We start from the raw sequence: 11545 nt of genomic DNA, 5'->3' as shown, positions 1-11545 counted from the left end.
ATATACTTCGTAGTAGACATCCTTAACTCCTTTCTGCTGTCTGTTGTTCTGTTGTCTGTGTTTCTTTGTTTGAATAAGGCGCTTATCACATGCTGTGTGGTATCGGCGTTTGGTATCGGGGCATTTTAACGAGTATGAGTACGAGTACAGGAGCTCAGTATGCATCCCTAATAAAAACCTACATCATCTTATGCTCTAAACTAGAAGGAGCCCTTTGACATTGCTATTAGGTTACAATTAACAACAGAGCCCAAACTTAAATTGTATTACTATTTATTTTTAAATATAACAATTAACACTCAACTTAAAAATATGCAAACATGTAAATTGCACATAATGCAGATTTAAATTAACTTATAAATTACACAGTGGCTGTCATAACTTGTTTCATAACAGATTTTTTTTATTAAACATACTTTAAATAATTAAGCCTCACTAACAGGTCAAGTAAAATATAATGAGTAGTGGTCTAATATTTTGCGAAAATGCTCTTCTCTAGACTTAATTTCTCTAGTGATCTAACAAGCTGTGGACACTGATGACTTGCCTGAGGTAAATTAACTGCTATGTGACATTTTGTTTTGACGTATTTTCGTGGTTGAAACACTGATTGAGCAATTACATGAGGCATGAGATGTTCATTCATGTTTATTTCGCATTAAAACTAGTAGTAAAGAGATCACGCTCACTCAGTGCAGCGTTTATACAGCGATCTGTCTCGCCACATCAAAGAGTGCCAAAACGGTATTTATTGTTTGAATTTCCTAAAAAAAATGGACAAAATTTGAAAGATAAGACTTTGTTTCTTATCAAAATTAATATATAAGACTGGGAGTTCCCAATTAACTTCCACTCGTGCAGTGGTTAAAACAATGCGTACCGAAACAAAAGACGCGAAAATTTTCCGTACGAATACGTGTACCGTTACACCCTTATGTATATACATATATTGTTTCACAAAAGAAAGTCAGTCATTTCGTGGATGAACTATGCCTTTTAATCACTTTAATAGTTTTATAAAATGCTTCAAGGGTTAAAATGAAACATTCTCTGAGGTTTGTTTATGTCTGAACTAGTTCACATCCTTGTTGAGATGAATACTCAGAAATGTTCATTTATCTTATGTGATCGCTGTGATGTAAAAACGAAAACAATAGTGGCTTATGAATGAAGGTGCTTATTCAGCTACCTTGCATAGCCAGAAATACCTGATGCGATTGTTTCACAAAAGAAAGTCAGTCATTTCGTGGATGAACTATGCCTTTTAATCACTTTAATAGTTTTATAAAATGCTTCAAGGGTTAAAATGAAACATTCTCTGAGGTTTGTTTATGTCTGAACTAGTTCACATCCTTGTTGAGATGAATACTCAGAAATGTTCATTTATCTTATGTGATCGCTGTCTTATGTGATCGCTTATGTGATGTAAAAACGAAAACAATAGTGGCTTATGAATGAAGGTGCTTATTCAGCTACCTTGCATAGCCAGAAATACCTGATGCGATTTTGTAAAAGAAGAGGTGAATAGATGTGAAAAGTAAATATTTGAATTTGTTTTGCTATTATGTGCATTGCCATAGAAACAAATAATTTCTGAGCTGGAGGACATGAAAAGCTGAAGAACATAATCATATTAAACTCTAAAGAAAAACAAACACAAGCACACATAGTAACCCAGCAGTTAAAATCCGTATCAAACATTTCAAATACTAATGAGTCATTTTCATACGCGAGGGCAGAAGTTCATCCAAATAAACTTTGGCTGCTGCTGCTGCTCCTCTTTTCAACAGCTTACGTCACCCAACCATGGCTTTCAGTTCAGTTCTGTTTTACTTTTACGTTCATGGTTGCTTTCGGGTGCAGGGGTGTAAAATTAGATTACAAGGCACTTGGTTGTTATGAGAAGACAGGCTTCAAAGAAAAGCCACAGCTCTCACTCTCCAGCTGCGTGTGTGTCTGTGTGAACAGCCAATCAGATGACCGCAGGAATAAACCTCCAGGCCTTACACAATTACATCTACATTGAGCTGTTAGACACAGCTCAGCTGTGAAGCACCAGACGTGAACTATGTTGCTAGTGTTTTTAAAAAGGCCCCACACACATTCGTGGAAAAAACCATCCTCAAACGATCTGGGCATAACCAGTTTGGGCCGAGACTTGGATGTGGATGTGGATTTTTGACATATGGTCAGACAAGCCAAAAACAAGCATATCTGAACTATTTCTGTCTGAGAAATTATGCGTCTCAACTGAATTATGGGCTATCGGCACATCTGGCAAAGATTCTCCTAACCTGAAATTCATTGCCTGTTGGAGCCATAGTGTTTAAATCTGCTTGCAAGGTCAACGGTAAGTGTCATGTGTCTGCAGATAAGGGACGCCCTGGTCCAGGAGCTACAACAGAAGGCCGAGGAGACAGAGCTGCTCCACCTGGAGCTGCAGATGTTGGAGACGGAGCGGGTGCGTTTGTCTCTGGTGGAGGAGAAACTGATGGATGTGCTACAGCTTCTGCAGCAGCTGCGAGAGCTGGTCAGTCTGTAGAGACTTGTCAGCCCAGTGATGCTGTTGTAAATGTTTCTAAGCCACACAGTACAGTAGATGAGTGTTTATCTAACTAATTGGATTTGCTGATGATTCTAAAATAATATAAACTTCATTATGGAAGTCATTTAGCAACATGTCCATATGATTATCCTCCTTGTTAATTGTTGTTTCTGTACAAGTACAGTATTTTGTGCAATTAATATCTTCAGTATGTCATGTCAGGCTGGTTGATCGCATTTTCATTATTAATTTTGACACATTAATTTAGGGTTAACTAAGCATTTTGCCATTTTATTATTTTTTTAATTATTTTCATTTTAGAAATGTATTCATTCATGTATGTGTGACCCTGGACCCCAAAACCAGTCATAAGCGTCATAAATCACTTGAAAGCTGAATAAATAAGCTTTCCATTGATGAATGGTTTGTTAGGATAGGATAATATTTGGCCGGAATCTGAGGGTGCAAAAAAAATCGAAATATTGAGAAAATTGCCTTTAAATTTATCCAAATGAAGATCTTAGCAATGCATATTACTTATCAAAAATTAAGTTTTGATATATTTACACTAGGAAATTTACAAAATATCTTCATGGAACATGATCTTTACTTAATATCCTAATTATTTCTGGCATAAAAGAAAAATCTATAATTTTGACCCATATAATGTATTGTTGGCTATTGCTACAAATATACGTGTTCTACTTATGACTGGTTTTGTGGTCCAGGGTCACATATATAGTTTATGCAATTTATTTAATGCCATTTCATTACCATTTATTAACATTTATTATGGTGGTACATTTTTTGTAGAATGTCTCAAGAAGATCTTTAGGAAAGATTTTGCTCAGCACATTGGAGTCCTGCAGTGATCCTCAGCATGGTAAGAGACACAATAACTTGGCAGCTTTGCTCTTATAAAACCTTTGTTGTTTAACATGCCTGGTATGCCGTGAAAATGTGGCAGGAGCATTAGATATACAGTCTGAGACTACTTTAAAAGCTGAGATTTTTTATTATTATTATTATAATTATATTATTTTTATTTTAAGATGGAAATAAGTTTTGTGATTTTGAAAAAAAAAAGTAAAACAAAAGATACGTAAAATATGTAAAATTTTGTGCTATTCATAGCTCACTATTCAAACTTGAGGTTGTGTCATTGATTATTCTTGATGTTTGTGCTTCCAATGAAACACAAAATGCTCTGGATCTTTCTCAAATCATGCTGGAGAACATCAGGGAGAATATATATATATATATATATATATATATATATATATTAGTGCTGTCAAATGATTCATCGCGATTAATCGCATCCAAAATAAAAGTTTTTGTTTACATAATATATGTGTGTGTGCTGTGAATATTTATTATGTATATATAAAGACACACACATACAGCGCATATTTTGAAAATATTTACATGTATTTACGTTTATATATTTATATTCGTATAAAATTACTGAAATAAATGAACTTTTCCACGACATTCTAATTTATTGAGATGCACCTGTATATACAACATAAATACCTGTATGTATACTCATTACTTGAAGTAAAATTTTAAAAAATTATTTCAGTTTAACTTGATGCGCTAAAATAATTCAAAATAAAATAAAGGTCAGTAAAAATAAAAATATAGATATACAGATATTTAAAACAAATAACTAATAAAATGACAAAAGCACACAACAAAATTACTAAAACTTGAAATTTAAAATGAAAATGCAATATGAAAATGTTAAATATTTGTAAAAACTATATTAGTATCTCAGCGATACTAAGATAACACTGAACTGTGCTGGTGCCGTTAAAAAAGCAGACAAATCAAAATAAAAAATTATTTTTTAACGTGAACTTTCAACTCATTTTTTGCTGATAATTTATCATAAAAAATGGTGCTTAGTTAGAAAAGCATTTTCATTAGCGATCTCAGACTTTTGAACCCCAGTGTACAGTATAAAGATGTAATTAAAAGATTGAGTGTATAGTGGATTAACCCTTACATGCGTCTAATGCTTAACACCTCTCTAACTGATCTGCAGGGAAAGCACATATCTTGGAGGTGCTCAATGCTCTTTGTCATGAACTGGCTGCATGTGAGATCCTCTCTAATGGCCAGAAGATAGAGAGAGCACAGAGTCACCAGTCTCTCACCAACTCACTGCTCATCTCCTGCTAGACATTACTGCCACCTGATGGCCAAAGGATGCTACAGACTCTTACAGAAACTTCTAACTAGCCATGTTGGAAAATGGGACCAAAATTAGCCATGTATTTGTCTTTGTGTTTTTGTTTCTGTGTATATTTGTGTAAATCATTTAGCTCATTATCATTTATAATGAAACATGATCTGACTCCTTTCAAAGCTACTTTTTCAGATTTTCCTTTTGCAATGTCATACATTGTTGGTCAGTATTTTCTTAAAATACATGCACGTTATACAATAGTGTTCTTTACAGCTTCATTGTGTGGTACTGAACTACCTGATCATACAGAAACTCTCAGGTATAGACTATGTAAAGCTCAATATATCAAGACTAGTTCAAAAGAAAAACATCTATACTACCAACAGTTATTACAGTTACAGATGTTAATTTAGTCAAATAAAGCGTTCTCCATATCTCAAACACAGACGGGACAGCTGTTGAGAACTGAATTTACACATCTTTCAGAATTTTAACTGCAACTGTCAATTGTCTTTTAGCACATCTGGGCAGTTTTCTTGCTCAAGGATGATTTTTATCTATGATTTGCATGAAACAAATATATAGTATTAGAAAAACACTACTGTCTCAATTGTCAATGTCTGTGCCTCTCTCCCATATCTCCAGATATATATGTATGTGTGTATATATAGTAGTAGGCCTTCTTCAGTCAGTATGTATGCGCACACATTTTTTTTATATATATATATATATATATAGATAGATAGATAGATATAGACAGACAGATAGATATTTCCCCTAGATGAAGGTTCATATATGGTACTGGACAATATATCATCATTAGGTTCATATATGGTACTGGACAATATATCATCAGTGCTTGTATATGTCTAGAAATTAAACGCGTAACACATCAATCATACAATGATTTATATACACAGATTTTTCAAACATACATAGACATACATATTTCAGTTGTTTTTTTCTTTTGGTTTCAAAACATCTACAAATTCTTTCAGGTTTTTTGCTTTAAATAAAGCTGAAATAATTAACAAATCTATAGCATAAATCAATATAAAAAAGGTTGAGAAAAAAAACATGCAAAGTAGTGCATCATTATCCCTTCATTTGAGATTTAACAGAAGGCATACAGCTCGTATGGTGACACAGGAGGGAAAAAAACAAGTATAAAGGAGAATATAATTATGTGCTATAATTGTTGAACTTCTAATAGTTTTGTCCTCTTAGATGTTTTAATTGTGCAAAAAAAGCAATTTATTCGCATCTACTAAAGATTATGCAAGTCTGACTGCAGAATACTGTATGCCATAAGATTTCAGATGTTCTTCTGGCTCACATGTGTACAGTACAGATCAATGTTGCCTTTGAGTACAGTTACCGTCAGGCAGTATCTTTATTCTACAATGAGTGAATGAGGAGTTATTTTTACACAGGAGCCCAGAAATAAACACAGGCTCATAAAGGCTTCAGAAACCCTCTGACAGTTTAATTAATTTTTATAACTACACCTTTGGAGCCATTGGTCTCCTTACAGTTTTGTCTTGGGAACCACAGAATGGGTCTTGATGAGAATTATGCTGCATTATGATTAATCACTTGGTTTGAATAAGCACTTAATTCTGAAGTAAGATTTTATAATCTTACACCAGCACCACTAAGTTCTGGTAACAGGTAATAACTACAAGCAAACAGACAGAAAAATAAAATTAATCCTAAAACAAAGAGAGGAAAAACACACTCTCATCTAGTTACAGCAAGACATAACAGCCTAAAAAGAATAAAATGCAAGGGGGGAAAAGCAACTGGGGCCAAATACGACGCATTATCAGTGTAATACCTACGTTATACTAGCTTATAAAAAAACAAGTAAGTTTAAAATGGGGCGAAGGGTCTGAATAGTGTTTACAGTAGTGCTGTGGTTTGCACTGTAGTGTCACATGGAGAAGAATCAACGGCTTTATTTTGTTTCATACCAGCAAGGGAGGAGAGCAGGGATGATGGGGAGAGAGAGATGGGTACATTTGGGTGACGTCTCTCCCTCCCTCTGCTGTCCCTGTCTCCCTCAAAGGTCGAGTGGCCTGCTTAGCAACCGAAGGTCTCCTGGGAGGCGTAAACCATGTAGAGGAAGCCATCTTCATCTCGCTCTTGTTCGTAGATCTCTGAAATGGGGGTGGACACACTGACCATGCTGTGCTGATTGACAAGAAGAAAAAACGCCTGGGTGGGGTTGAGCTGCAGTCTACGCCTGGAAAACAGAGACATTTTGATCACTGATGATTATAATGACAAAAACATGCACATTCAAGTCAAATTTAAAGGGATATTCAGGGTTCAGTACAAGTTCAACTCTATCAACAGGCATTTTGTGGCATAATATTGATTACCACAAAAATCAATGTCCACTTCTCCCTCATTTTCTTTAAAACAAAAATCTGGTTTACAGATCAAAGTAAACATTAAAATACTCACTTTCAATAATAAAACCAAAAGATACAAACAATATGCCTAATACGATTTTTGTGTGGAAATAAAAATCAATGTGACAGAAATATGTGTAAAGTTATGTTTCATTACCATGAAAATCCTAAACAACTGTATAAATGATGATTTAAACAGCTTTAAAGCTCAAATAACACAAACGTTTAAAAATCTTTGAAAAAAAGATTGAAAAAAAAGGGCAAAAATCTGGTTTACAGTGAGATGCTTGCAATGGAAGTAAATCCTAAAATACTTTGTTTCAATAATATAGACAAGATGCAGACAATATGATTTGTTTAAAAAAAATCCTACTAAACTTTGTGTAAAGTTATACTTAGTTTAGCAATTTTGCTGCCTTAAAAGCCCTTAAACAACCATATTGTTTTAAAAAAAATAATATATATCTGCTTTTATATCTTGCCTCATTCATTTGAAATGTCTCACTCGTATCCATGATTTTGCCTTATTTCTTTCTTTTTTTTTTTTTTTTAAGAAAACAATGGTAAATATGCCACAAGATTATGTTGACTGGACTTGTGTTGAACCTGAAAAAAATATTTATAAAACATGTCAACGTTTATTTATTTTGTTAACAGCCATGTAAATTGTCATTCTAGTGCAGCGGAAATGACACGCTTCGCCTTTAAATTCTAATAATTACTTAATCATTATTTCGAGTCTGAACTATAAATAATAAAGCAGACATGACTCGCAGCCAAGGATTATTAAGTATGACAGGCAGCATGGGTCCAACAAAATATTCTTAGTCTGATCATCTGACTGAGTCTGTGTTAAAATACCTGGAAGGCAACACTGATCTATAAGCTTCCCTTAAGAGGAAACGTTAGCTCACTAGAGTCTTGTTTTAAAAAGAATACACCACAATGGATATATGAAAATAATACACCACAGAGAATGTGGATGTTGTGCAAAAATGTTTCCAAGTTCAAACTGTTAAAAGCATTCGCAGGAGTCCCCTGTGGATGACAGGGTCAGCAGACACTCAAATTTGGCACACCATTGCATTCTCCTCCCCCACCCTGCTTCAAACCCTCACCAGACGAGTAAACAAACCTGATGAGACTGAAATAAGCATACACGGACACAAAAAGCTCTCTGCATATCTCAGTGAAATCAAATAAAAGTCATGCAGGAAGGCACACTCAACAACCTGGTCAACAACTCAACAAGTAAAAAAACTTGGATCTAGGGATATTATGTTTACCTGATTATCTTTACCAGTTCACTCATGTTAACATGGTCAGGGACGAGGAACTTGGTCTTGTCCAAGACAGGAAGTTGCTTTTCTCCCTTATACCTCTCAATGATCACCTGGAAGAAAAAATATTAACAATACAAACTGATATTGATATAGTCTTTTGACATTGTCTTGAAATAGGTCTAGAGCAGTGCTTCTAAAACAGTTTTACTCCAAGGCCCCTAATTATCCACAACATTTAATCATACAAATAACTGTGACTTTTTCAGTTGTTTCAGATTTACTGGATAAGAATTAAGTACATGGAAGTTTTTATTCATTTACATGACTTTCCCAGGTTTAGAAATCACACTTTTAAAATTAGGCTTCCTCCAGGGTTAATATGGTTAACTAAAAGAAACATCCTTGAAATAAGATAACTGTTAAATGAAATAAAATAAAATATTCCGAAGGACGTATTTCAGATAATTTTCCAAGGCAACATTTCTTATTTTAAAACGATATAACCACATAAAACATGACAAAATCATAACAAAATTGCAAAAACAAAAAATTACTAACTAAAATCAAAAATAAAAACCTGATTTAAAATATTAATAACTATAATAGCTTCTCACTGACATAAAATAACACTGCTTTCTCACATATCCTGGTTTCCAAAGACCATGAGAACCTCAATAAAAATAAGAAATATATTTATTTTTAGTTGTTTTATCTTATTTTAAAGCTGTTTTTTTCAATCATTTTCCGTTATCTTAAGGCCTCCTTAGAAGAATCTTAGCATCTTAAAAGAAGATATGCAAGTAATATCTTGAAAGCAATAAGGTCCTTCTTCACTCATTCTTAATTCATTTATGACACATCCATAAGCTGAAAGAGTTTCTCACCGGAATTTTATTAGGATGCTGCTCTCGTATCTGCTGCACTTCCTTGCAACGGTCAGCTGAAAAACAAGAAAAATAAAACAAAGATTTAATACACTCACTTAGACAGAAAGCACTTTAAATGATCGTAGACACTACACTAGGATGCGTTTATGTAACTAGAAGCACACAGGATTGACATCACAGTAGTTATCCCTCATTCCCCAAAACACTATAGTCACTGCATTAGCATCACTTACTTAAAACCTGTTTATAGGCCTGTCGCAATAATCAATATATCACCTTATCGCGCAATATATGTAAATGACCTCAATCATTTTTGGTGACACAATATATCGCCCATTATATTTACTTAAATTAAAGTCACCATGTTTTGCACATTCCACTTGCGCCTGTGTCTTTTGCAGCTTCTCGTACATAACGTGGTGTAGTCACGAGGTGCTAGTTCAAATTTAAAAAATGCTTCTACAAAAAAAGTCTCTGCAGATATGGCCTTGTTTAGGGATCTGTGCCTTTGTGCATATGGACATCTGACTGCTAAGTAGCGTTTGTGTTTTTCAGCAATAGTGTGCACCCTTCATTTACAGAAAAAAAGAAGGTCAGGGACAAATCTGTAGATGAAAAAATCTCCAGTTCTTTGTGCATTTTTCTTTTTTTCTACTACGAAGAACATTTTTATTTACTATTTATTCCAGTATCTAATATTTTGATACTTAATTTCCATGATCTAAATATTCTTAAAAATTAAAAGTTTGTTGTCATTTGGAAGTGTGTAGGCCTTCTTGCATTATTATACTGTTACATTATGATTATATATTCAGTGGCATAAAATGGTCTTTAAAATGACAATAATATCGCTTATCACAATTATTTCTGGGGCAATATATCTCACAACAAAAAGGTGTTATCGTGACAGGCCTACCTGTTTAGCAGAAACAGGCAGTAAACATTCCTGATGCATATGAAACTAGTAAGGGTTGATTATTGCTGGTGTGTTGTTACCTTGCTGTTTGACATACCCTACTCTATTTTCAACATATATAAATATGAAAAGTCATTCTTCCCAAAGAGTTTGTGGTATATATAGTATTGCTATGAAACCAGAGTCCCACAATTTATCTCACAGGGGATTAGTACTCTTATTTTATCCAGAGTAACCCAATTTAATCTGAGAAGTCTTTTTGTTCTAAGAGCATAATGATTGGGTCAATCCAAGTAGCATTGGGAAACAAAACATGCATGTCAAATGCTAAACCGCAACACTAAACCAGCTTGCTTATTGGTACAGAGTAAGAGCCCCAACTCTGTGTCAATGTGTCATCTTAACTGAGCCCATGTCAGGGTCATTCATGTCAATTACATAACCCCAAAGGCCGGGTAAATATGCAGAACATATTGGCCTGGACACTTACAGATATGTTTAAAACAGCAGATATGTTGTTTTTGTTATGTTTTATGAAGATTATGCAAGGGCTTTATGCTCCTCCCTCCCCACACCCTGTGCTTAGTCTGGACTATGAGAAAGAGCTCAAATTACAGCATCATCACGTGTAATAATAATGTCCATCCATTTCTTTAATGTTGTTATTAATCACAATGTATATTCATAAAAGGACTGCTTTCTTCATTTTATACCAATTGATAGGCAAGAATACTAGTATCAGTAAATTAATATCATAGACAATCTCTCATAGATGTTAATACCTGACAGTTCAAATATTGTTAACAATACACCAACATAAAGATACGTGTATATTATTATGTACATGATCTCTACCAAATCATCTGTGGAGTAAAGCTGTTGTTATTGAAACAGAAGGCCTATGGGCCAGGCTAGCTCACTGGATACCACCTGACCTCTGTCGGCTTGGTTAAAACCCGTTTTAATCTTAAACGTATCTCTAAATATCTCTAAAATCGTTTCATAAGCATGTGAGGTAAACTGTAAAGTGTGTCACCAAGCTGCTAGCAGGCTAGGGGCAAAAACAAACCTGATAAACAAACACACTTGTGCTGACATAGCACGAATAAAACTCGTCTTACCAAAGCTCCGTCTCTGTTTGAAGGGTCTGTCGGATGGCATAACTGGACTTGAATGTGATCCAAAAAAATTGAACTAAAAGGCGTTATATTATATGCTGAATTCTCGGTCGACTTCGCTTCTCCTCGAGCTGACTCACTGGAAGCAAAACAGCTCCAGACAATGTACTAACGTTCGTGATGTCACA

The 11545-nt window shown here is 34.4% G+C and overlaps 2 protein-coding genes across 2 annotated transcripts in view; one reads left to right on the top strand and one right to left on the bottom strand.

The window, feature by feature from the left end:
- Positions 1-5459, top strand: part of LOC107581369 (EF-hand and coiled-coil domain-containing protein 1-like) — a 17844-nt gene extending 12385 nt beyond the window's left edge. The window contains exons 5-7 of the mRNA XM_016266924.1: positions 2372-2530; positions 3359-3428; positions 4593-5459. Coding sequence (XP_016122410.1) covers positions 2372-2530; positions 3359-3428; positions 4593-4729 — 366 coding nt within the window. The 3' untranslated portion in view covers positions 4730-5459. The remainder of the gene's footprint in view (positions 1-2371; positions 2531-3358; positions 3429-4592) is intronic.
- A 171-nt stretch (positions 5460-5630) lies between these two features.
- LOC107566570 (microtubule-associated proteins 1A/1B light chain 3A) lies at positions 5631-11537 on the bottom strand. The gene is made up of 4 exons (XM_016252088.1): positions 11361-11537; positions 9321-9376; positions 8440-8546; positions 5631-6981 (listed from the first exon to the last, which is right to left on the bottom strand). The coding sequence occupies exons 1-4, from the start codon at positions 11398-11400 to the stop codon at positions 6819-6821; spliced, it is 366 nt and encodes a 121-aa protein (XP_016107574.1). The 5' UTR covers positions 11401-11537; the 3' UTR covers positions 5631-6818.
- Between the last annotated feature and the right edge of the window lie 8 nt (positions 11538-11545).

This window comes from Sinocyclocheilus grahami, unplaced genomic scaffold (genome assembly GCF_001515645.1).
Source record: "Sinocyclocheilus grahami isolate Dianchi unplaced genomic scaffold, SAMN03320097.WGS_v1.1 scaffold3.1, whole genome shotgun sequence".
NCBI lineage: Eukaryota > Metazoa > Chordata > Actinopteri > Cypriniformes > Cyprinidae > Sinocyclocheilus > Sinocyclocheilus grahami.
The sequence above is the reverse complement of the archived record's forward strand: the minus strand, read 5'-3'. Positions and strand labels throughout refer to the sequence as shown.